The following is a 26,422-nucleotide window of genomic DNA, read 5'->3' on the forward strand; positions in this document are numbered from 1 at the left end:
GACCTGCCTCCTTCCTCTCAAGAGCGGAAGTGACGGACTAATACAGCACGGTGCAGAAACTGGGTCCGATGCGTATTAGTGGCTACATAGACTCACCTCTTCAAAGTTTCGAGCAGCGGCTCAGGGCCCAAGCGGAGGGGACCCAGCGTGGGCTGGACTTGAGCGATTGATGGTATCTTCTGACCAAGTGTCCTAGTGGAAGAGGCGGCCAAGGAAAGGTGCCAGAGCAGAGGCCCTCAGGGCCTCTAATCGTAGCCTTTGTCGGGTAGAAGAAGGGAGTCTAGTTTGATCAAGTTTGTGCTCTTCGGTTGCTTCATTCTGTGCGCTCAGGTTTGTCATTTGTGTTGTGATCTTTAACCCGAATGATCTCAAATTCAATTCTGACCCTGTAAATGCTGTATGAGGACTCCTGCTTGGGTTAGTGCGAGGATGGGTAGAAAGGCGGCATAATTCTACCGTGGTGAGCGGGTAGTTGCAGGTTCCTTAGCATAAGAATCAAATCGCAAACCGGGCAGCCGCCTTTAATCCAGCACTCGGGAGGCAGAGGCAGGCGAATCTCTGTGAGTTCGAGGCCATCCTCGTCTACAAGGGCTAGTTCCAGGACAGGCTCTAAAGCTACAGAGAAACCCTGTCTTGAAAAACAAAACAAACAAAAAACAAAAGCATACAACAACAAACAAAAAAAGAAATCGCTGCATCAGGCGGGCAGCGGAACCATGGCAAATTATTTTGGGACGAAATGGTAGCACACAAATATTTGTAATTTTAAATCTTCTATAGACTTAAATTTTGTAAAGCGAGAGGCTTGCTCCCCCCCACCCGCCCCCAGGGCAGGATTTCTCTGTGTAACAGCCCTAGCTGTCCTGGAACTAGCTCCACTTGCTTCTGCCTCCCTAGCTGGGATTAAAGGTGTGCGCCAACACCACTCGGCTTGATAACATAGTTTTGAAGTAATGAGGTGTTTTAGAGATGGGTTAATACTTCCGCTCCACAATTAGCGAGACGACTCAAAGAAAGAAAGTGCCCAAAGTATGTAATAGAAGCACAGATGGAAGTTTTGAGAGCAAATAGTGGATAGCAATGTAATATTTTCAAATTGTGTTACACGTACTGCTACTAAGTTAAGGACAAAACATTTCATTTGTTGGTGAGACAGGGCCTTGCTATGCTATCCTTGAACTCCTGGACCCTAGTGATTCTCTTGCCTCAGGATGAGACAGTAGGCACACCCATTGCTCTTAGCTATTTTTAAATTTTACTTTTACATACTTACTTGGTAATTGGGAAGTGCACTGTTGGGTCTCCATTCACTCTATAATGTCAAGGTTTCCAATTAACATAATTTAAGTATAAGAAACACGGTTTTAAGTATTAATGGCATTCAGAGATTGTAAATCAAGTGGTGTCTGATGAATACCAAAACCATGAAGATGGTAGGTAGGTGCATTTCAAAGTTTTGGGAAATAGTGCAGTCACATAGAAGCATTTGGGGAATGCTGTTATTTCTCCTTCTATGTGGCTTATATCACTGAAACTTTGTCGTTTTCAAAGAATGGAGGCCAATATGAAGCTTGCAGTGGTAGAAGATGCTGTGGAGTACTGTCTGTTCCTGATGCCAGATGAAGCAAGAGACACAGAAGAACCCAAAGAGATTCTTCAGAAGTACATTGAAAGAATAATGACCCACTTTGCACCTATACTGGTGCCTTATATCTGGCAGAATCAGCCTTTCAATCTCAGATATAAACCTGCCAAAGGTAAAGTAATCCTTCCATTTGGTGTTGTCAAAGAGGTTTATACCTGCAACTTTTAAAATCAGTGATGTTTGCCCATATCCATGCAAGCCCCTAAATTTAAATATATACCGTATAGATCAGAATGTGGGGATTGTGGCTGTTGTGAACTTTAGTTATGATGCCGTACTACACAGGTCCAGGTTTACCGTTTCTTCACTCATGGTTCCCTTTTACTACTCAGTGCTTGAAGTTCATTGTTAATGCGGCACATTGCATTGATTGAATTCTTAGATTTTTATTTATTTTATGTGCATGGGTGTTTGCCTGCATGCATGTCTGTGCACTAGAGGAGGACATCAGATCCTCCTCTGATACAGAGGCTTGTGAGCCATCATGTGGGTGCTAGAAATTCCACCCAGGTCCTCTGGAAGAGCAGCCAGTGCTCTTAACCACTGAGCCATCTCTCCAGCCCCTTTATTGATTGATTTTTGTATTATGTATTCTTTGTAGTCTAAGAATAAATCCCACTGAATTGTAGTATTATAACCCTTTCAATGTGTTGTTGAATTTTATTAGTAAGCTTTTCATTGTTGTGACAAAAATACCTGAGAAAAATCAGCTTAAAACTTATGTTAGTTTATGGTTTCAGACTCATAGCTCTGCTGTGTAACTCAGCCTGACCTCAAACTCTTGATCCTCCTGTCTCAGCCTCTCCAGTGCTAGATTACAAGTGTGTGCCATTGTGCTCAGCTGTTAGAGGTTTTTGATTACTGATTCAATATCCTTTCTAGTCATAGGTCTGATAATATTTTCTACTTCTTCATGACTGAGTCAAGACTTTAATTAGGAGTTTATCCTTACAGGTTTCCCAATTTCTTGATGTGATGCACTCATAGATTTCCTTATAATCTTTTACTTTCTGCAGAAAGAGTATAATGTTCCTGCTTTCCTATTTGATTGTAGGATCTCTGATTTAATCTTGTTATTGGTCTGTTAATTTTGTTGCCTTCTCCCCCATTAAAACAAAACAAAACAAAAATCCCTGTTTATTTCATTTATCTCTGTTGTAATTGTTGTTTCTCCTGCTAGATTTATGCATTGCTTTTTGTTTTTCTGTTTTCTTTAAGTATTAAGTTAGAGTGCTGGTTTGAGATTTTACATAACTGCAAACTTGCTGTCACTATTTTTGCTAAATTTTATAAATTTTCATATGTTGTATTTTCATTTTCATGGTTGTTTAAGAGTGTGATGTTTAGCTTCTGTATACTTTTTTTTTTTTTTCCCCGAGACAGGGTTTCTCTGTAGCTTTGGACTCTGGCCAAGAACTAGCTCTTGTAGACCAGACTGGCCTCGAACTCACAAAGATCCTCCCAAGTGCTGGGATTAAAGGCATGCACCATCACCGCCCGGCCTAGCTTCTGTATACTTACAGATGTTACAATTGTTTGAAATGTTCTACAACTCCAAAAGAATCCTTATATCCCCATGATACTCCCTTATCTGCTATGGGTCTGTGCCTTTTCTGGAAAACCCAGCTCTGGTCATTCTGTAGCCGCCATTCCTCTAAACAACACAGTTTTTTTTTTTTTTTTTTTTGAGATAGGATTTCTCTGTAGCTTTGGAGCCTATCTTCTTGGAACTAGCTCTTGTAGTACAGGCTGGCCTCGAACTCACAGAGCTTTGCCTGGCTCTGCCTCCCTAGTGCTGGGATTAAAGGTGTGTGCCACCGCCGCCCAGCAACAACACAGTTTTACACTCACACAACCTTTTGTTTGCTTTCAAAGATGGTTTGGTTGTCTGATCCTTGTTTTAGACCCAAACTCCTAAGAAATTCACATTTCATATCTTTTTCAGAATTGCAACCCCAGCTCCCAAATAATTCTTTTTTTAAATTGATATTTATTGAGCTCTACATTTTTCTCTGCTTCCCTCCCTGCCTCTCCCCTCCCCACTTCAATCCTCCCCCAAGGTCCCCATAATCCCAATTTACTCAGGAGATCTTGTCTTTTTCTACTTTCTACTTCCCATGTAGATTAGATCTATGTAAGTCTCTCTTAGTGTCCGTATTGTTGTCTCAGCTCTTTGGGATTGTGGTTTGTAGGCTGGCTTTCTTTGCTTTATGTTTTAAAACCACCTATGAGTGAGTACATGTGATGATTGTCTTTCTGTGTCTGGGTTACCTCACTCAAAATAATGTTTTCTAGCTCCATCCATTTTCCTGCAGAATTCAAGCTGTCGTTATTTTTTTCTGCTGTGTAGTACTCCATTGTGTATATGTACCACATTTTCCTTACCCATTCTTCGGTCAAGGGGCTTTCAGGTTCGGTCAAAGTTGTTTTCAGGTTCTGGCTGTGACAAACAAAGCTGCTATGAATATAGTTGAACACATGTCCTTGTGGCACAATTGAGCATCCTTTGGATATATACCCAAAAGTGGTATTACTGGGTCTTGAGGAAGGTGGTTTCCTAATTTTCAGAGAAATTGCCACACAGACATCCAAAAGGGTTGTACCAGCTTGCATTCCCACCAGCAATGCAGAAGTGTTCCCTTTTCCCCACAGCCTCTCCAGCATAAGTTGTCATCAATGTTTTTGATCTTGGCCATTCTTTCAGGTTTAAGATGGAATCTTGGAGTTGTTTTGATTTGCATTTCTCTGGTGACTAAGGATGTTGAACATTTTCTTAAGTGTCTTTCAGCCATTTTAGATTCCTCCGATGAGAGTTCTCTGTTTAGGTCTGTACTCCATTTTTTTATTGGATTATGTGTTCTTTTGGTGTCCAATTTCTTGAGTTCTTTGTATATTTTAGAGATCAAGATCAGACCACTGTCTGATGTGGGGTTAGTGAAGATCTTTTCCCATTCTGTAGGCTGTCGTTTTGTCTTGTTGACTGTGTCCTTTGCTTTACAGAAGCTTTTCAGTTTCAGGAGGTCCCATTTATTAATTGTTTCTCTCAGTGTCTGTGCTGCTGGGGTTCTATTTAGGAAGTGGTTCCCTATACCAATGCATTCAAGTATACTTCCCACTTTCTCTTCTGTAAGGTTCAGTGTGTTTGGTTTTATGTTGAGGTCTTTGATCCATTTGGACTTGAGATTTGTGCATGGTGATAGATATGGGTCTATTTTTATTCTCCTACATGTTGATATCCAGTTATGCCATCACCACTTGTTAAATATGCTTTCTTTTTCCATTTTATATTTTTTGCTTCTTTATCAAATATCAGGTGTTCAAAGATGTGTGGATTGATATCCGGGTCTTCTATTCGGTTCCATTGGTCCTCCTGTCTGTTCTTATGCCAATACCAGGCTGTTTTCAGTACTGTAGCTCTGTAGTAGAGTTTGAAGTCAGGGATTGTGATGCCCCAAATAATTCTTGGAAGTCATTCAGTGGTTAGTTATTGAATACTTCTGTCTACTTCCTTGCAGTGTTACACATGCCTGGGTTGTGATCACTTCTCTCTTGTTTATAGGAGGTGTTCCTGCCCATATGTATGGCATGACAAAGTTTGGAGATAACATTGAGGATGAATGGTTTATTGTTTATGTAATAAAGGAGATTACAAAGGTATTTCCAGAGTTAGTAGCAAGGTAATGTAATTATTTTAATTATTCTAAACAAATTTTCATTTTAAAGCTTAAGTGATTATATTTGTGTTCTTTTATTAATTTTTGTCTGAAGTCTGGTAGAATGCACACACACACACACACACACATTTTAAAGACGGTCTCATTGTATAGTCCTGGATGGTCTGGAACTTGATATGTAGGTCAGACTGACCTTGAACTCACAGAGATCCACTTGCCGTTGCCCTGTGAGTGCTGGGATTAAAGGTGTGCACCACCTTAACTGCTGAGCCATTTCCCAGCCCTACTTGACTGTGTTTTAAAATGACCATCTGTACATAGTACACTCAAGTGTTTTCTGAGAAGAAGGGAAAATGCATTTGATCACAGCTGGTTTATGCTCTGTGAATGTGAAAAGGGTCTTTTCTCTCACTAGGATTGCAGACAACGATGGTGAATTCTTGTTAATAGAAGCTGCTGACTTTCTCCCTAAGTGGTTGGATCCTGATAATAGTGCCAATAGGGTAAGTACACCCAGGCTTAGAACACAGAGGTGAATTCATGCCCTGTTATTTCCTGGGTCCCTAGAGCTTCCCAGAGCCCACAAAGAGACTAAGACCTACCATTTTGCAGGTGTTTTTTCATCATGGGGAGCTGTGCATTATTCCTGTGCCGAGGAAATCTGGAAAAATATCCTGGCTACCCACCACACCTCCAACAATCCAACAGGCTTTGAGTATTATCTCAGCACACCCAGAAGCTGTGTTAGCTTCAGAATCTGTACGAGCTGCCGTGGACAGGCGCATCAGAGGGTAAGAAAGAGAACACTGATATTGTTAGCTGACGAACATTTGGTTCAGGGCAACACAGGTTTTTGTTTGCATACAGAATGCCTTTCACCTAGATTAATATTCCTCTGCATTTTATTGGTGGCACTATTCATGAATCTGACAGTTAAATTTATGGGATTTAAATTCAGAAATCACATTGATTGGTTGATTGACTGAGATAGGGTCTTGTTATGTTACCCAGGCTGGCTTTGGACTCCAAGGCTCAAGCTAACCTCTTCCCTCAACCTTCTGAGTAGCTGTGATTTCAGGTGTGTATCACTGTGCCTGACTTAGGTGTAGTTTTACTTCCCATTCTAAAATATCTTTTTTTTTTTTTTTTTTTTTTTTTGCTTTTTTCAAGACAGGGTTTCTCTGTGGTTTTGGAGCCTGTCCTGGAACTAGCTCTTGTAGACCAGGCTGGTCTCGAACTCACAGAGATCCGCCTGCCTCTGCCTCCCAAGTGCTGGGATTAAAGGCGTGCGCCACCACCGCCCGGCCTAAAATATCTTTTTAGCTGGGTGGGTGGTGGTGGCAAATGCCTTTAATCCACCACTCAGGAGGCAGAGGCAACTGGAGATCTATGAGTTTGAGGCCAACCTGGTCTACAGAGTGAGTTCCAGGACAGTCAGGACTTCACAGAGAAACCCTGTCTCAAACCCTACCTCCAAAGTATCTTTTCTTATTTAGGTGTTTTATCAAAGTGTTATCTATAAAAATTTGATATCAGGGATAGAATGATGGCTTCATGGTTAAACACACCAGCTGCTCTTCCTGAAGACCCGAATTCAATTCCCAGCACCCATATGGCCACTCATACAGTCTGTAACTCTGTCCCAGGGAATTCAATATCCTCTTCTGGCCTCTGTGGCCAGGCATGTATGTAGTGCACAAACATACACATAGGCAAAACATTCATACACATAAAATAATAAATTTTTAAAAATTAAGTAAAAATTGAAATTTTTGTGATTCTAGAGCTTCTATGTGGTCCTTTGACCTATGTGGAACCTTTTAGGCTTCATGTTGAAGAGAAGACAAGTTCCAATAGCACTTTTCAGCGTATTGTCTCTCTCTCAGGGTTGCTCTGTGTAACTGCCCTGGCTGTTCTGAAACTCATTCTGTAGACCAGGCTGGCCTCAAACTCACAGAACTCTGTTTCCCAAGCACTGGGATTAAAGGCATTTGCCACCACTGCCTGACTTTCAACAATATTGTCTTATTGATACTAAAATTATTTTTAAGCTGGGCATGCTAGCTAATACCTTTAATCCTAGCACTCTGGGGCAGAGGCAGGAAGATCTCTGTGAGTTCCAGGTCAGCCAGGAGTACCCAGTGAGACCCTGAAAAAAAACAACCCCACAATATTTACATTAAATAATTATAATAGTAATTTACAATTACTATAAAATTTACAATAATTACAAAAAACTACAATAAAAACATTATGCTACCTGCCACAGGTACCCAGAAAAAGTTGAAGCTTCCCTTCATCGGGCACACTGCTTCCTTCCAGCTGGCATTGTGGCCGTGCTCAAACAGAGACCCAGACTGCTGTCTGCTGCAGTCCAGGCCTTCTATCTCCGGGACCCTATTGACTTGAAAGCCTGCCGCATATTCAAGAAGTTTTTGCCTGAAACAAGAATAATGGCATCTGTGAGATATATCTTTCTTGGTCATTTAGTTTTTCTTATCATTTTAATATGTCTTTTAGAAAATCAATGCACATTTCTGTCTTTCTCTCTTTTTCTAACCTGTGTGTGTGTGTTAGGAGCATGTTAAGAAACTCCTTATTTTGTGGCTTAGTACTACCTACTTTTGACTATTCTCCCTACTTCTGTAATTACTTCCTTCTTACCAATAAAACATTTCATCTCAAGCTGGGCAATGGTGGCGCATGCCTTTAATCCCAGCGCTCGGGAGTCAGAGGCAGGCGGATCTCTGTGAGTTCGAGACCAGCCTGGTCTACAGAGCTAGTTCCAGGACAGGCTCCAAAGCCACAGAGAAACCCTGTCTCTAAAAACCACAAAAAAAAAAAAAAATTCATCTCTGAAGAATTATTATTTTCCACTCTCTCCTAAATTGCTGTAGTATAATTAATGATAATTTCAGTAGTGGCAAATGAAAAGTGGGCAACAGTGTGAATTCACAGTATGTGAATGTTTATCTCACTGGCTGCTTCTGAACACACACAGGAAGTGAACAGGCCGCACCTCCTGTGACTGCACCTATGTGTCTGTAAACACGGAGTGCGTGAATGGACCGACCGTTAGGTCTGTTATTCTAACTGTTAGAATGGTATTCAAAACTTATTTTCAGGAAAAGACTCACACGTTTTGTGTTCCAATGCCCAGGTCACTTTTACTAAATGTCTGTACGCACAGCTGGTACAACAGAAGTTTGTGCCAGACCGGCGGAGTGGATATGGGCTGCCACCTCCATCTCATCCCCAGTACCGAGCCCATGAATTGGGCATGAAGTTGGTAAGCTAAGCGAGAAAACTACCTAACTTACTTTCCCTCCCTCCTTCCCTCCCTCCCTCCCTCCCTTCCTCCCTCCCTTTTCCCCTTCCCTTCCTTTCTTTCTCTAATATGAACAGGCTAGAGAAATGGCTCAGTGGCTAAAAGTACATACTGCCCATAGAGGGCCCAGGTTTGATTGCCAGCACCTATAGCTGGTCACTCACAGCAGCCTGTAATTCCAGAACCAGTGGTTCCCAGGGTCAGGCGTCTGTGAGCACCTGCATTCACATGTGCATGCCCATCTACACACACACATAAATAAATGATTAAATAGCCGAATAAAGAATTAAACAATACATTATTTTTAAAAAGACTACATAAAGAAAGACACTCTTGAACATTAAACATCAGTGATAGAGATATAAATTGATTCAATCCCTATAGGCAAAAATTTCCTGCTATTCATCAACATTTAAATTACACCTTCCAACCTGAGGTAATGAATGACACAGCATAGGAACTCTAGAAAGCCCTGAGTATGTGAGAATATAGTTAAATTCATCAGTTCAAATCAGAGCATCAAGTGACTATTCAGTAAATAGTGGTCAAACAGCTGTGAAGCCATCTGAGAGTCAGTTCCTTCACACTTAGAGCAAAATAAATTCTGCTTGGATTAAATAATTAAATGTAAAAATTGAAACTATAAAATTAAAAACTATAGAAAATTATCTGACTGGGAAAGGCCTTTTTTTTTTTTTTTTTTTTTGGTTTTTTGAGACAGGGTTTCTCTGTGGCTTTGGAGCCTGTCCTGGAACTAGCTCTGTAGACCAGGCTGGTCTCGAACTCACAGAGATCCGCCTGCCTCTGCCTCCCGAGTGCTGGGATTAAAGGCGTGCGCCACCATCGCCCGGCGGAAAGGCCTTTTAAAGTGTGATTTGCAACCAATATTGCTTTTATTGCAAGCAATAAAAGATTGATAATTTGACTGGGCGGTGGTGGCGCACGCCTTTTTCCCAGCACTCGGGAGGCAGAGGCAGGTGGATCTCTGTGAGTTCGAGGCCAGCCTGGTCTACGAGAGCTGGTTCCAGGACAGACTCCAGAGCTACAGAGAGACCCTGTCTTGAAAAATCTAAAAAAAAAAAAAAAAGAGCCGGGCGTTGGTGGCGCACGCCTTTAATCCCAGCACTCGGGAGGCAGAGGCAGGTGGATTTCTGTGAGTTCGAGGCCAGCCTGGTCTACAAAGGGAGTTCCAGGACAGGTTCCAAAGCTACAGAGAAACCCTGTCTCGAAAAAAAAAAAAAAAAAAAAAAAAAAAGATTGATAATTTGATTATGTAAGATTTCCAGCCAAGCACAGTATACATCTGTGGTTCCATTTAGAGTCTAGGAGCCAGAATGCAGCCTGGATGACAGATAGCAAAACTGTCTGAGACAACAGCACAGCAGTAAATGGAAGGAGTTCTGCATCGAATAGAAAGATGTCATGTGCTCAAAAGATCGGAAAACCCAGAGAAGGAATATTAAGTGTTCCTATAGAAAAGAATATTAACTGATTAATTTTAAATATTCAGAAGCGAACAGATAGTTTGCAGAGAAGGAAGTACAAATGAATTTTAATTTAAAAATGAAAAAAATGTTAACCTCTGTTCTTAAGAATTAATATCATTTAACGCTACAAAATAATTTATCACTACTAGATTGGCAAGTATAAAAATATATGAAAACATATACTGAGTTGGTAAGATTTTTTTTAATTTATTTTATTTTTAAAATTTTTTTTTATTATTAAAAATTTCTGCCTCCTTCCCACCTCCCATTTCCCTCCCCCTCCCCCCACTCCTCTCCCCCTCCCTCTCCAGTCCAAAGAGCAGTCAGGGTTCCCTGCCCTGTGGGAAGAAATATACTCTAAATTGAGCTGGGTATGATGGTGCACTTGGGAGACAGAGGCAGGCCTTTATTGTGAGTTCCAGGACAGCCATGGCCACAGAGCGAGGCTGACCTGGTCCCTGCGAAACAGTCTCCACTGTCCACTAACACTGCAGTTTACTGGACATTTTGCTTATTTGCACTTCTGGAAATGTATTTTCTAGGTGCAGAAACCACATAGACATATCAGGAAACATCGTTTGTAATAGTGAAAATTTAGAAAACACCTAGGTGCTGTGATGTGAAATAGACAGATTGTGTGCCGATAGATAGGAAGTTCTCTCCGTGCAGTAGAACATGCGCTGCTGTTGGGTGATGCGAGGGGTGGAGGAGGAGGAGGAGGAGGGCACTAGGATCTGCTTGAGTGCACAGATTACTTCTGAAGGGAGGTGCTGGACGTTGGTAATGTTTGGATTACTGTGCCATAATACTGTAATTTTTAACCAAAGGATCATAAAACAAAGTCATTATTTTCTTTCCTTTGCTGAGAATATGCTCAACTTTCACATTTTTGTTACATTTTCATTTACTTATTTTGTGTGCATGGCAGGGGAGCCTGCCATGGTACACAGTGGGGGTCAGAGGATAACTTTTGGGAGTTGGTTTTCTTTTTCTACTGTGTGAACACAAGGCAAGCACCTTTATCTACTGAGCCATCTTGCAGCTCAGAAACAAATTCTACTTTTCATAAAGTTTAAAAAGTGTTCTAAGTGAAGCTGGGTGGTGGACATCTTGATCCCAGCACTTGGGAGGAGAGGCAGGTGGGTCTCTGAGCTTGAGGCCAGCCTGCTCTATATATTAAATTCCAGGACAGCCAGGGCTACACAGTGAGTCTCTGTCTGAAAAAAAAAAAAAAAAAAAACACAGAAACAAAAAAGTATTCTAAGTATTCACATGCCATTGTGTCCGCTCATCTAGTTCTTGATTTGGGCTAAATGGAAAGAAATTAATTTAAGATGATAGAAAAAGAAAATACAAGAATAATATAACAGAAATTCTGTCTGTCTCACCTAGGCTCATGGATTTGAGATTTTGTGCTCCAAATGTAGCCCACATTTTTCTGACTCTAGGAAATCCCTTGTGACTGCTTCACCCCTCTGGGCCAGCTTCCTAGAAAGTCTGAAGAAGAATGATTACTTTAAGGTGGGGCTTGTGGTGCTTGTTTCTTCTTGTGGTGTGTGTGCATGTGTGTGTTCTCACATGTGGGCAGAGGTGGGTGGACGGGGTGTTCTCACTGAACCTGGAGCTTACCTGTCGACTCTACTGGTTGGCCAGGGAGCTTCCAGCAGCAGGTGTGGACAGTTGAAAGGGAATGCGCCTGTTCTTCACTGGCTGCCATTGTCTCTAGAGGCCTTACCAGTCAGGGAGATGATCAGATGCATTAAATATACATACGAAAAATGTCAAAATCATACCCGTTATCATATGATTAGCATATGGTAATGAGACACTAAAAAGCAATGCATTTTGAGGCCATGTGTGGTGGCACACATATGTAATCCCAGCTCACCAGAGGCTCAGACAGGAAATTCTAAGTTCAAAGCCTTTTCTTTTTAGCTATTTAAGGCCAGCTGAGCTACTTACAAGACCTAGTTTCAAAATCATAATCGGGCTGGGAATGGAGCCCAGTAGTGGATCCCTCGTATTGTATAAGCGCTGCTCTAATGGCCAGTATTGTGTCCAAGGGACTGATGGAAGGCTCTGCGGAGTACCAGGAAAGACTAGAAATGGCGAAGAATTACTTCCAGCTCTCCATACACCGGCCAGAAAGGTGAGTTATACCTAGGACCCACCACGCAGGAAGGAAGGCTGCAGGGTGGATAGTTCTTTTTAACTAGTCTAGTTTATAAAAGTATCATGGCTGTATGTATGTGTAATGTGTGTGTGGCTATAGACACAAACTTGCCACTGGGGATCAAACTCAGATCATCAGGCTCTCATGGGCATCTTGCCTGCCATAAGTAAGATTTTTGTTGTTGCTATGAAAATAACATAGATACTCTAGTATAAGTGGAGAGTGATGTGAGAAGGAAAATATTTATACCAAAGTTGACCACTATTATTTTGATTTATTGGTTTCTAGACATTGTTACCATTTATCTATATTGTAGATATTTTTTTTTTTTTTTTTTTTTTTTTTTTTTTTGGTTTTTTGAGACAGGGTTTCTCTGTGGTTTTGGAGCCTGTCCTGGAACTAGCTCTGTAGACCAGGCTGGTCTCGAACTCACAGAGATTCGCCTGCCTCTGCCTCCCAAGTGCTGGGATTAAAGGCGTGCGCCACCACTGCCCGGCTATTGTAGATATTTTTATTTCTGTACATAATTTTACTTGTTCATTTTACTTTGAGTACAATTCTTTTTTAAGAAATTACTATTTTTATGTATCTGAGTGTTTTGGTAGTATGTTTGTGTACCACATGCATGCCTGGTTCCCTAAGGAAGCCAGAATATGGTGTTAGATCCCCTGGAGCTGGGTTACAGACAGTTAAGAACAGTTACAGACAGGTGGGTGCTGGCAACTGAATCCAGTTCCTCTGGAAGAACCAGTGCTCTTAACCTCTGAGCCACCTCTCCAGTCCCCTGCAGTTCTTTATAACACAATATTTAAGGAAATGGGTGTGCCATAAAGCACACAACTATGTTTGTTACTGAGAAAAATATACAAGCTGCTTAAACATGTAATATTTTAAGCAAGTGTGGTGGTTCATGGCTGTAATCCTAGCACCCAGGAGGCTGAAGCAGGAGGATCACTGTGGCACAGATAATAAAAGCCCAGAGACAGATATTGGGGTTCAGCCTGAAGGCCAGAAAAGCAAAGCAGCCAAGCCCTAGAGAGCTCTTACCTCTTTGAAATCTTGAGACTGAAAGAGAGTGAGTTCCTGTCTCATCCTGCCTTATATTCCTCTCTAGTGCTGGGATTAAAGGCGTGCACCACCACCACCCTACCTCTGTGACTAACTAGTGTGGTTTCTGAGATAAAGGTGTGTGCCACCACTGCCTGGCCTGTATGGCTGACTAGTGTGGCTGCTTTGCGTTCTTGTCCTCAGGGAAGCCTTACTTATTAAAACACAAATGGTATAGCACTATAGATCACTATGAGTAGGAGGCCAGCTGGGCCTATAAAGAGAGACCTTGACTCAAGAAGCAAAATAACCAGAATTTGAAAGTTTCAAGAGAGACTCCCATTTCTCACACTAGTCGGTTTTCAACAGTTTCCTTTTGATTTGCTTTGGTTTGGTCTTTGTATTTGAATCAGAGTCTCAGTGTGTAGCCCAGCTGGTCTCCTATTTTTATTCCTCTTGCTTCCTCCTCCCAAGTTCTGGAATTGAGAACTTGAGCCACCATGACTGGCCTTTTAAACTATTATAAACTAAACTCCTGTCTCCCTGCAGACCTGTTCTTGAATCCCAAGGCTTAGACACCCTTCTTTCATTTATTTAGACTTCCTTCATTTTATATCTGTGAGTATTTTGCCTGAATGCGTTTTGTGTACCATGTTTATGCCTGGTGCCTTCAGGGGTCAGCAGAGGACATCAGATCTCACTATATACAGGTTGTTGTGAGCCACCATGTGGTTGCTGGGAACTGAACTCAGGACCTCTGGAAGAGCTGTCAGTGCTCTTAACCTCTGGGCCATTCCTCCAGCCCCATTTTTAGAGCTGTTTAAAAATAATAACATGACTTTTTGTCTTTATTTTGAGACAGGGTCTTCTGTAGCCTAGGCTGGCCTTGAGTTTGTTGTGTAGCTGAGGTTAAACTTGAACTTCTGATCTTCTACCTCTACCTCACAAGGCAAGTGCTACCCTGACAGCCAGTGTCATAATCTTTTTTTTTTTTTTTTTTTTTTTTTTCCCCGAGACAGGGTTTCTCTGTATAGTTTTGGAGTCTGTCCTGGAACTAGTTCTTGGACACTAGGCTGGCCTCATACTCAGAGATCCGCCTGCCTCTGCCTCCCGAGTGCTGGGATTAAAGGCGTGCGCCACCACTGCCCGGCTCAGTGTCATAATCTTTTATTAGCACCACTGGCATCCTCGTTGTCCTTGGTGTAGTCTCCAGCTTCTGTTGATTACCCATGCCTTTCACCCTTCTTCCTTGCTGTCCCTCCACACCCTTATTTCTTCAACTGTGTCTATACCTCAACTTGGTTCCCAGCCTCTAATAACTTTTTCACTTCAACCATTAGAGCCAGGAAAATATTACCTCTGATTGTGCTAATCACCCATCTCTTAAAATTTATTGGAGATTATCACAGTGAAATGTGCATGTACCTTAAGTGTCCATCCAAAAGAGATAAATGAATTGCCATGTATTTTTTTCAGATTTTTTTTTTTAAGTAACAGAGAAAATTGTGCATGTGTTTCATGTACAATGTGGTCCATTTTTTTTTGTTTTGTTTTGTTTTGTTTTTGTTTTTTGAGTCAGGATTTCTCTTTGTAGCCTTGTCTGTCCTGGTACTTGCTCTGTGTAGACCAGGCTGGCATCAAACTCACAGAAATCCACCTGCCTCTGCCTCCCGAGTGCTGGGATTGCCAAGGTGTGCACCACCACGGCCTGACTCAATGTGGTGTTTTAAAAAATGTATATCCATTGCAGAATGGTCAAAACTAAGTAAAATGCGTATTACCTCATCTGCACTTGACGACGCACTAACACCGCACTGTGAGCAGCGAGCGCTCGGAGCATGTGAGCCACAGCACTCTTGTGGGGCCAAAGACAACTTCCAGGGGTCGGCTTTCTCCTTCCGCCTGCAGGTCCTGACAGTCAGACTCGGGCCATCGGGCTTGGTAGCAGGTGCCTTTGCCCACTGATCCATGTTTCAGGTCCTATCTCTTCTTAAAAAACAAAAACAAAAACAAAAACAAAAAACACAGCCGGGCGGTGGTGGCGCACGCCTTTAATCCCAGCACTCGGGAGGCAGAGGCAGGAGGATCTCTGTGAGTTCGAGGCCAGCCTGGTCTATAAGAGCTAGTTCCAGGACAGGCTCCAAAGCTTCAGAGAAACCCTGTCTCGAAAAACCAAAAACCAAAACCAAAATCTTGTCCACACCCTAATAAAAGTAATTAATTGCCATCTTCCATGTTTTAGCGTTTGCTGTTCTAAAATGACTAGTTTTTGCCTTTTTTTTTTTTTTTTTTTTTTTTTTTTTGGGTTTTTCGAGACAGGGTTTCTCTGTGGCTTTGGAGCCTGTCCTGGAACTAGCTCTGTAGACCAGGCTGCCATTTTTTTTTTTTTTTTAAATCACTTTTAGGGTTTTGTTTGTTGGTTGATTCTCAGTATTTTTTTTTAGTCCATGCCTGCCTCAACCTTCGGCTGAGCCGCTTTTGAAGCCCTAACCCTCCTGCCTCCACCTTTAAGTGCTGGAATTTCAGACGTCCCTGCCACATCCACCTGTGTTTTGTTGATTATTATTTTTTTCTTGTCCAGTCATGTTTGCATAACATGAGGTAGGGATAATGTGTTACTTATGTGATTTTTTTCAAAGTATCCAGCTGTTTACTAAGTTTGCTTCATCTAAATAGTTCAGATGGTTCCATCAGTGTGGAGAATAAGTCATGTCACCATCATAAAGAATTCTTGTGGCTTTTGTTGTTTATAGTTCGTTTGTTATGAGTCCTGGTGAGGAAATCTTAACCGTGTTGCAGACACTGCCGTTTGATGTTGAGGAGCTCAGAAAAGAAGGCACTGATCTTCCTCCTGAGGATGGTGAGTGATGGGCCAGGAGCAGAGCAGGAAGCGAAGAAAGGAGGGCCTGTCCTGTGTCATGGCTCACCTGCTTTCTTTTTCAGACGATCAGTGGTTAGACCTCTCACCAGACCAGCTGGACCAGCTGCTGCAAGATGCTGCAGGCAGAAAAGAATCACAGCCCATTTCCCAGAAGGAGGAGGAGCAGAACTATGATGTAGTGCAGGTCTCAGACAGCGTGAAGGCCTTCATCTCCAAAGTCTCAACCCACAAAGGGGCGGAGCTGCCCAGGTAGCTATGCTAAAGCAGAAAGTCAAAAAGGGGAAATGTAGTGGCATTTCAACTGTATTTTAATAAAGCCTGCCTGAAGATCTGAGAGTAAACAATCCCACTGGTCAGCCTGACAGACCAGGTTATGGTAACGCACACCTTTAATCCCAGTAGCCATAATGACATGCACCTTTAGTCCTCATAGCCACACTAGTTGCCATAGAAACTGGGCGGAGCATGCCTTTAATGATGGTGGTACATGCCTTTAATCCCAGCCCTAGAGAGGAATATAAGATGGGGGGTGGTTTGGGGCAGGGGAGACAGCTCTCAGACACAGTCTCATTGTGAGATTCCTGGAGGCAGGATTGTCATTTCAGACTGACGTCGAGGTAAAAAAAGCTTTGCTTTTCAGATCTTCAGGTTGAACCCCAATTTCTGACCCTGAGTTTTTATTAATTGTGCTTCAAGAAAGTATCATTTCCACTTTGGTTTTTCTCTGTTTTGTTTTGTTCGAGTCTTCCTGTGTTGCCCTGGTCTCAAATTCCTGAGCTTAAGCTATCTCTGTCAGCCTTCTGGGCAAATGTGACTATAGCCACAGGCCACCACACTTGGCATTGTTTTCATGTTGCTTTTCCTCCTCTCTCTCCCTTCTTTTTTCTTGTATGTGTGTAACTGTTGTTTTTATTTTTGAGCACGTTTCCGTCCTGATTTACTTACTCTTTTGGTGCTGCATATAGTGCATCTTCTTTAGCTGAGGTCAGGTTTCAAGTAGCCTTTGTAATTCCTGAAGTAAGCCAGAGAACGCGTGGCCTTGCAGTCACCACGCAGAACCGCAGCACCTTCACTTTACTCTTTGGTTTGTTAGTTTGTTTTCTTGAGATGGGGTTCTCTCTACAGAGCCCTGGCTGCCCTGGAACTCACCATATAGATCAGACTAGTCTTGAAATTACAGCTGTGTGCCTGCCTCTGCCTCCAGAGTGTTAAAGATGTGAGCTCCTATGCCCGGCTTCTGTAGACTCTTCTTCAGAACCCGTAGACTGTCGCTTGTAGCTCTCAGTAGGCTCAAGCTTCTGATCTCCTACCTCACAAGTGGACTGAAACCTTGAAACTCGAAGAGAGGGGTTGAAGGAACTCAGCATAGGCAGAGAGAACCATAGAACCGAAGCTGTTTGTGGCAAGTAACTGGGGAATTGTTACCTGAACAGCAAATATCTCTTTTTCTCTTTGGTTGAAATAGGATTGACCCAGAAGCTGTGCACACCACTGACCCAGAGGCCGTGCACACCACTGACCCAGAGGCCGTGCACACCACTGACCCAGAGGCTGTGCACGCCACTGACCCAGAGGCCGTGCATGCCATTGGCCCAGAGGTTGTGTACACCATTGGGCCAGGGACTGTGCATACTACTGACTCAGAGGCTGTGCACACCACTGTCCCAGAGGCTGTGCACACCATTGGCCCAGGGACTGCACACTAAGAAGTGCACCTTGCTGAGCTTCTTCCCCGGGCCAGTGAAACCTTGTGAGTGTTACTATTTCTGAACTGTAAGAAAAGATACAGTTCACACACATTATTTGTTGTTAAGAGGGAAAGAATAAGGGAAAGTGCAATTTGTTAAGCTTTGATTTTGTTATTGCTGTTTTCTTGCCTTAAATTCACATCTTGACTACACCTCCCATGTGCTGGGGCTAAAGACATAAACTTGGCGTCCTATAAGAATAAGCGTTAAAGTGAACTCAGATAAATCATGCTTTTCCCATGTGTCTTGTGGGGAGTAAAGAGCAGATAGGTCACCAAATGCATGTGCTTAAATGTAAGATAACAAGCTGTAATTTTTGCTTTTCTGTGACCAGATTTTTTGTATTTCTATTGTCACTCAAACAAGCACAGGATTTTTTCTTATTGATTTAAACTACGATTACTCTAGGTGTTCCTTTCTCGGATATTTCTGGTAGTTTCTCTAAGTGTAACACCATCTTAGAACATGTCTCAGAGAACTGTGAACAGGATAAATTACATGGCCTTTTCCCTTTTATCTTTCAGAGACCCTTCTGAAGCGCCAATCACTTTTGATGCAGATTCTTTTCTTAATTATTTTGATAAGATTTTAGGTGAGTTACAGTGCGGTGTTTACTTTTCTTTTGAAACTGAAGAGGTATCACTGCTGTTAGAGCACTGGGACATTAGGTCATTTATGAGTCAAAATACTACTTTCTTTTGATGGTTTTGAATTGTTTTTAACCATAAATTACTGCCTGGTTGAATCACTTTACAGAGGCAACCTGTTAGTGCTTGACTTGCTAGCTGCTGAGTGCACAAACATTTTATGTTTTGAAAGGATTCTAATTGGCTTCCATATTTTGTTTTTTGTCTTTTCTTTCACACTGACTATTTTAGAAATCAATAAGAAAATAAGAGACAACACAGAGGGCTGGGGAGATAGCTCAGTCAGTAAAGTGTTTGCTGCATAGGAGCGAGAGGACCCAAGTTCAGATCACTGCGCTAACTTAAAGAGCTAGACACAGATCTTTCTGTGCCTCTCAGAAACGAAGGGACAGAAATAGATAGGCAGATCCCTGGCGCTTGCTGGGGAGTCCAGGTTCAGTGGAGAGACTGTCAAAGTACAAGGTGGAGAGCGGTAGGGGAAGACCATGCGTACACCTTGGCACATGCTTGTGTGCACATGCATACAACAAAACCCAGGGTTTGAACAGCCTGTGCACTGAAGAGTAACCAGTTCATCTTTGAAAATAGTTAGCTCTTCCTAGTAAGCAAGCAAATGTAAAATAAAAGCATGATTTTTTTTTCTTACCTTATTGAAAAAATTAAATAGCTATTTTAAAGGGTTGGAGAAATGAACACCATCACCTCTGTGGGGAGAGGTGAGTCTAAGTTGTCTTTTCTAAGGACATTTTGAGAATCTAGGAAGCCCATTATTTTTGACTTAGCCATTTCACCTGAGGGATTTATTCTGTGAAAGTGATAAATGGTCACTGATGGTCATTTCAGTGATAAACGGTCACTGGTGGTCATTTCAGTGATAAACGGTCACTGGTGGTCATTTCAGTGATAAACGGTCACTGATGGTCATTTCAGTGATAAACGGTCACTGATGGTCATTTCAGTGATAAATGGTCACTGGTGGTCATTTCAGTGATAAACGGTCACTGGTGGTCATTTCAGTGCTTTTCTTTTGTAGTAACAAAATTCTAATGACCAAGAGAAAAATGGGTAAATAAAGCACTGTATTATGAATTTGCACTACCATAATAAAGTATGAGGTCATCTGCATGGTTTGTAAGAAGGCCTACAAGACACAGTATGTAGAAAAGCAGACTGCACTTCACTGTGAGCACATCTGGGTTGGCTTGTTGGTATTTTAGGGGACTGGGATTTGGTTCTCAGCACCCATGTCAGGCAGCTCACAACCTCCAGCTCTAGGGGATCTGATGCCCTCTTCTGGCCCATGGGCATATTTATCTACACACACAAATGAAAATCTTACTGAAAGAAATGTCTGTATTTGCATGTGCCTGTGCACAGACCTGTTTTACATCTGACATCTGGACTCCGTCCAACTGTTCAAAGATGTCTCAGAGAGTAATTGAATGTTGACATCAATGTATATTTATGTCATTTTCTAATTTTAAATTTAAAAAATATACCTGTAATTTAAAGATTTATATATGAGTATTTTGCTTATGAATTTATGTGCATCATGTGTGTGCCTGGCTCCTGAGGAGGCCAGAGAGGGTGTTGGATATCCTGGAACTAGAGTTCCAGATGGTTGTAAGCTGCCTGGTGGGTGCCGAGAATCAAAATCAGATTCTCAGGAAGATAACAAGTGCTCTTAGCCTCTGGGCCACCTTTCCAACTCCCATAATCTTAACCTGTATTTTGTACGGTGCTGGAGATCAAACCCAGGCCTCATACGTGGTAGGCATGTTCTCTACCACTAAGCTCAGTTTTTAAATACTTTCAACTCAGTTTTTATTTTAAGATTTATTTATTATGGTGTTCTGCCTGTATGTCTACCTGCAGGCCAGAAGAGGACACCAGATCTTATGAAAATTGAACTCAGGACTTCTGGAAGAGTAGCCAGTGCTCTTAACTGCTAAGCCATTTTCCCAGTTCCCCCAACCCAGTTTCTAAATAGAAAATATTATTACTATTATTATTAGTGTGTGTGCATTATGTGGGGGTGGTGTATGTATAACAGCACATGATGTCAAGGTCAGGCAGAGGATAACTTTGTGGAATAGTTTTCTCCTTCTCCCTTAAGGGATCTAACTCAGATCACCAGGTTACACAGCAAATACCTGTCCTTGAGAACCATCCCCACAGCCCAATGTTTCATTTTATTTGTTTATTTATTTTGTGTCACAGCCTTGACTGTCCTGGAACTCACTCTGTTAGACCAGGCAGGCCTCCAACTCACAGAGACCCACCTGCCTCTGTCTCCCCGAGTGCTGGGATTAAAGGTGTGCACCACCACTGTCTGGCTTCATCTTTTTTAAAAAATATTTTTAATTAATCATATTCACTTTAAAAAACTAGTGGAATCTTTTGGCTCAGCCTTTTTATGGTTCTATAAATGTCTCCCTGAATCAACATTTTTGGGAAAGGATTTTTACAAAGTAGTTGGGTTAACTCATTTGTCCTTGTGGAACATTCCAATCCTTTGAGAGATGGAACCTTTTTTTTTTTTTTTTGATTTATTTATTTTTATTTATATGCATTGGTATTTTGCGAGGGTGTCAGATCCCCTAGAGGTAGAGTTATAGGCAGCTGTAAGCTGCCATGTGGGTGCTGGGAATTGAACCCAGGTCCTCTGGAAGAACCACCAGTGTTCTTAACCACTGAGCCATCTCTCCAGTTCCAAGAGATGTAACCTTGCTCAAAAATTTTTACCAAGTTGCCAGGCAGTGGTGGCGCACGCCTTTAATCCCAGCACTCGGGAGGCAGAGGCAGGCGGATCTCTGTGAGTTCGAGGCCAGCCTGGTCTATAAGAGCTAGCTCCAGGACAGGCTCCAAAGCTACAGAGAAACCCTGTCTCGAAAAACAAAAAACAAAACAAAAAAAATTTTTTTTTTTACCAAGTGGTTCTTTCTGTGTCTTGGTCAATATAGGAACAAAACCTCAAGAGTCAGAGTCAGACCCTGATGATCTGGATGAAGATGACTCCGGATGTTTAGACAGTGATGATGACTTGGACTTTGAAACTGAGGACTCTGAGTCTCTGAAAGGAGCTCTTGGCAGTCTCAAGTCCTATATGGCCCAGATGGACCAGGAACTGGCGCACACCAGCATGGGCAAAAGCTTCAGTACCCGGAAGCAAGAAGTAAGTGTTTTTAACCTCTCCTTCTCCATGTGTAGGAGAGTGACAGTCATATTTAATCTGAGTTTTCCTTTCTTTTCTTTTGATTTGTGAGGTTTGAAATAAATGAGTACTAATTTTATTGCCGGCTGATTGATTTTAAGAATTGACCCCAGGGACTGGGGTACATGCAGTCCATCACTAAGCTATATTCTCTACCCAAAGAATGCTAGTTTTCCCCTAACTTGAAGTTTATAATCTGCCTTTTCCTTTTAGTTGTGAGAGCTCAAGTAGAGGCTTTGTGCTGTCGGTGCCTGCTCTATCACCAAACTGCCGCCTCTTTCAGAGTCTCAGGATTTTACAAGTGACCTTCCCTTCTCAGCCTCTTTTGTAGCTATGAATTATAGGCACATGCCATTGTGCCTGGCCCCTATAATCTTTAATTTTATACCAATGTGCAAGGACCAACGAGTTAACCCAACTACTCTGCAAAAGTCCTACACTATGTAAGGGCTGAGGTGAGAAGAGAGCATTGATCTCTTAGAGCAGTCATGGTTCACAGGTGTTTGCAGGACACCTGGCTCTCTACTTGGGTGTTGTCCCGTAACTCACCGTCACGATGGCACAGAGATGCTCTGAGCTGCTGGACCATCTGTCCAGCCCCCAGAGTTAAATTCTTTATGCTATGATTTTTCAGGATTTAAAGTAGAGAATCATTATGTACTCAAATTAGCATGTGATTATCACTACTGCTGCCATTTTTTCTTTTCCTTTTCCTTCGTGTGTGGTGCTTGGAAGGAGTGAGTAGATTTTTGAGATAGAGCCTCACTTTGTAGTCCAAGCTGACCTCAAAGTTGAGCTGAAATTGCAGACATGGGCAGCTGGGTCTAGCAATATGTAGATTTTTTTTTAAGAGAGAAGAGGGGCTGGAGTATTGAGTCAGTAGGTAAAGGTGCCTCTTCTTAAGCCTGACAGCCTAGGTTCAATCCACACTGTAGGAGAGAACCAACTCCCCAAAATTGACATCTGACTTCAGAGCACCTATACACATATCAAACACACACACATAGACACACACTCAAAATCAACCGTTGAAAAATGTAAAGGGAACCAGGCAGTGGTGGCAGGTGGATCTCTGTGAGTTCAAGGCTAGCCTGGTCTACAGAGCAAGTTCCAGGACAGTCAAGGATACACAGAGAAACCCTGTCTCGAAAAACAAAAACAAACAAACCGAAATGTAAAGAAAGCTAAGAGAAGCTTAAGTATCTAAGAAAAAAATAACTTCAATATTAATTGTTTCCTGTCTTCCTAGTTTAGATTCAAATTTAGAATTCTTCTCCCATTCTCATAGTCATCTTAGTGTTTTTGACAACACTGTTTAGCCAGCAAGAGGCATTATGGGAAGAGCACAGCCATTAGAGCGTTGTGAATCAGGGTTTGAAATACTGCTTGGCCATCTACTGTGCACTGTCTAACTAGCCAGTAACCCTCGTGTGCTAGAATCAGCATGAAATGACATGGGAGCTCATGGTTAATGTGAACTCTGTGCTTTAACCATCTAAACCACATTTAAAACCATAATTGCTTTCACCCTAACAGAAATTATTTGTTAGATTTAATTGTAAATATCACACAAGGATCTTGTTATAATAAGGGCCTTTTTTGTTGGTATGTTTATTTTTGTTTTTTTGAGATAGGGTTTCACTGTTTAGCCCTGGCTGTCCTGGAACTCTTCTGTGGACCAGGCTGGCCTTGAAGTCACAGAGATCCACTTAAAGACACCATCACACCAGGCACTAATGGCCTTTATTAAGCCAAGTGGACAAAGAAATGAAATTTTCTGTTTGGGAAGTCCTAAGACTGTTAAGTTAGTGGACCACAGTTTGAGTGACAAAGATAAAAAGGCCTACAGGTCAAGATGCAGTTTTTCAAATCTTTTCCTCCAGCCTGTGAAATAGGAGACCCAGGCAGCAAACTGGATGCTTTGTAGTTAGACGCTACTTAAAAGATTGTGGTCAGGAAACAAAAAGGAAATTTAACTTTTTTCATTTGGAGGAAAATTTAGATTTTTGTCTTTTATTAATGTATTAATATTAACGCAGGTTATGAGCGTAGCTTTTTATGCTAGCTATCTCTTTTGGATTATTTCAAAACAGGGGCAGACGTTTTTGTTGGCTTTGTAGGAATGCTATGGAACAACCCTTTTCTACACTACGAATGTGTATCACTCTCATTGGTTAACAAAAAGCTGACAGGCCAGGAGCTGGGCAGGAAGTTAGGCGGGAAAGCCAAGCTGAGAATGATGGGAAGGAACAGGGCGGAGTCAGCTGCCTACGAAGCAAGACATGCTAGAGCACAGGTGAAGCCACAGCCACATGGCCATATACAGACTAATAGAAATGGGTTAATTTAAATGTAAGAGTGAGCCAGTACAAGCCTGAGCTATCAGCTGATCAATTATAATTCATATTCAGCTTCTGAGTCAGTTATTTGGGTCTGGGCAGTCAGGACAGGAAATGTCCGTTACATAGAAACTCTTTTGAGACAGAAATGTGTCACATTCTTTAGAACTAAGCTTCTTTTGTTTTAAGACAAGATCTCTAGTCCAGATTGTCCTTAAACTCCCTGTGTAGCTGAGGATGATCTTGAATTTCTGATCCTCTGGCTTCTACCTCTCAAGTGCTGGGATTACAGGCATGTGCCGTCACCACACTTGATGGAACCAGGTGTTAATATATGCATCACATCACATTATTAGAGCTCATTTCCACTTTATGTCATCAAGGATTAGAAATTTCATTTTTATTTTGGAATTCATGTATATATATATTATTGCTAAGTTATTGCATTTTACTGTAACTGACATCCAACCTAAGGGTTAATATCTCATGTTGTTCTCTCTCTTCTCTCTAGAAGGACCCTTCATCCCAGACTGCAAATAACAATTCAGATGAGGAAGACTCAGGTGCAGGAGCTTGCGTTGAAGCAGTGGATGTAGATCTGAACCTGGTTTCAAATATACTGGAATCCTACAGCTCCCAAGCTGGCCTGGCAGGACCTGCTTCCAACCTGTTACACAGCATGGGTGTGCGACTCCCTGACAATGCTGATCACAACCCCCAAGGAAAGCCAGTGAAGAGTTAGCCTGCACATCAGCCGAATCAACAATAAATTCTCACTGATTAGACCGTGAGTCAAGTGTGCTCTTTCTAATCGGCTGTTCATGAGAATGTCTGCCTTAGCTGGGTGGTGGTGGCTCACGCCTTCAATTCCAGCACTCCAGAGGCTGATGCTGGTGGATCTCTGCAAGTTTGAGGCCAGCCTGGTCTACAGAGCAAGTTCCAGGAAGGCTTCAAAGCTACATAGAGAAACCCTGTCTCAAACAAACAAAAAACAATTAAAAAAAAAAAAAAGTATTCCTTGCAGGTTCCAGAGCCCCAGTAGCACTTCTCCACAAGTCCTGTGGCCTCATGAGCTTGTTTTGTTTGCTTAAAATTTCCCTAGACATGGTCTCCCTTGTAGCTTAGTAAAATATGATGCACCCTTGATGTAACTCTGAATATTTAGTTTCTCTCTTAGGTATGTTCCTCCTCAGTTAGAATTCTAATTTGGCAAAATCCCATTTTGTTCACTTTTTAATGAGATATAAAGTGCTAAAATTTAAAATGTTCATTCTGTGACATTTTGCACATGTTCCTAATTCAAGATAACTTATTTTTTAATTAACTAATTAAAAGCATCCTACAGACTGGGTGCCACCGAGGCATTGTGTACCTGGTATAGTGCCTAGCTTGTTTAGCCCGCGCTGCCTCCTTCGTCCCCTCTCCCACTCACAGGGCTCTGCTTCACACAGAGAGGGTTCTCGATTGTCCCTCATTGCCCTCATCCCCTCCCCATCAGTTCCCTTCTGTTTCCATGTCACATTTCTGAGTTTACGGAGGCAATCTCACGTAGCCAGGGTGGCCCCACATTGTCTATGTACCCGAGACTTGTCTGGACACATGAAAGGAGGTTTTTCATTTGAGAATTAGTGTCCATTTTGTTGACAATCCCTTGAGCCTTCTGTTTCTTTGTTGTTTGTTTTCTGTTTTTGAGCCTTCTGTTTCCATAGCCTAAGCGCTAGAATTATAAGTGTGGGCCGTCACACCCACTTTCCTTTAGTCTCGCTGTACACAATTACTATATATTGTCCTGAGAAGGCCTGATGCTGGGGGCTGGAGAAACGGCTCAGTGATTTAGAGCACTTGCTCTTCCTGCAGAGGACCCACAGTCTCAGCATTCACAACCACCTATAACTCCAGTTCCAGAATGTTTTGATGCCCTCTTCTGGCTTCTGTGGGCACTGCATGTATGTGGTATGCATATATACACACATAAAGACGAAACATACACATAAAATATAAATAATAAATCAATTAGCTGGGCAGTGGTGGTGCACGCCTTTAATTCCAGCACTCAGGCAGAGACAGGTGGATCTCAGTGAATTCAGGCCAGCCTGGTCGACACAGCGAGTTCCAGGACAGCCAGGGCTGTACAGAGAAACCTTGTCTCAATAAAACAAAACCAACCAACCAAACAAACGAAAAACAACCCCAAAATACATATAAATTAATTAATATAAGTAAATTAAAATAAAATATA

At 42.0% G+C, this 26,422-nt stretch overlaps 1 protein-coding gene across 1 annotated transcript; it reads left to right on the forward strand.

Moving 5' to 3' along the window:
• The first annotated feature begins 45 nt into the window (after positions 1 to 45).
• On the forward strand, positions 46 to 24,960 carry Ecd (ecdysoneless cell cycle regulator). The gene is made up of 14 exons (XM_057786240.1): positions 46 to 330; positions 1,552 to 1,757; positions 5,205 to 5,322; positions 5,735 to 5,822; positions 5,932 to 6,110; positions 7,589 to 7,781; positions 8,480 to 8,608; positions 11,527 to 11,655; positions 12,198 to 12,283; positions 16,108 to 16,214; positions 16,298 to 16,484; positions 18,508 to 18,575; positions 21,594 to 21,805; positions 24,695 to 24,960. Exons 2-14 carry the CDS (start codon positions 1,553 to 1,555, stop codon positions 24,923 to 24,925), a joined length of 1,932 nt encoding a protein of 643 aa, XP_057642223.1. The 5' UTR covers positions 46 to 330; position 1,552; the 3' UTR covers positions 24,926 to 24,960.
• Positions 24,961 to 26,422: the final 1,462 nt, after the last annotated feature.

Source organism: Chionomys nivalis, chromosome 12 (genome assembly GCF_950005125.1).
Source record: "Chionomys nivalis chromosome 12, mChiNiv1.1, whole genome shotgun sequence".
Lineage (NCBI taxonomy): Eukaryota > Metazoa > Chordata > Mammalia > Rodentia > Cricetidae > Chionomys > Chionomys nivalis.

Coding starts and splice junctions, on each gene's coding strand:
- Ecd (XM_057786240.1), top strand. CDS start 1,553: ATGGAGGCCAATATGAAGCTTGCAGTGGTAGAAGATGCTGTGGAGTAC. Junction 8,609..11,526: donor ATGAATTGGGCATGAAGTTG/GTAAGCTAAGCG, acceptor TGTCTCACCTAG/GCTCATGGATTTGAGATTTT. Junction 11,656..12,197: donor AGAAGAATGATTACTTTAAG/GTGGGGCTTGTG, acceptor ATTGTGTCCAAG/GGACTGATGGAAGGCTCTGC.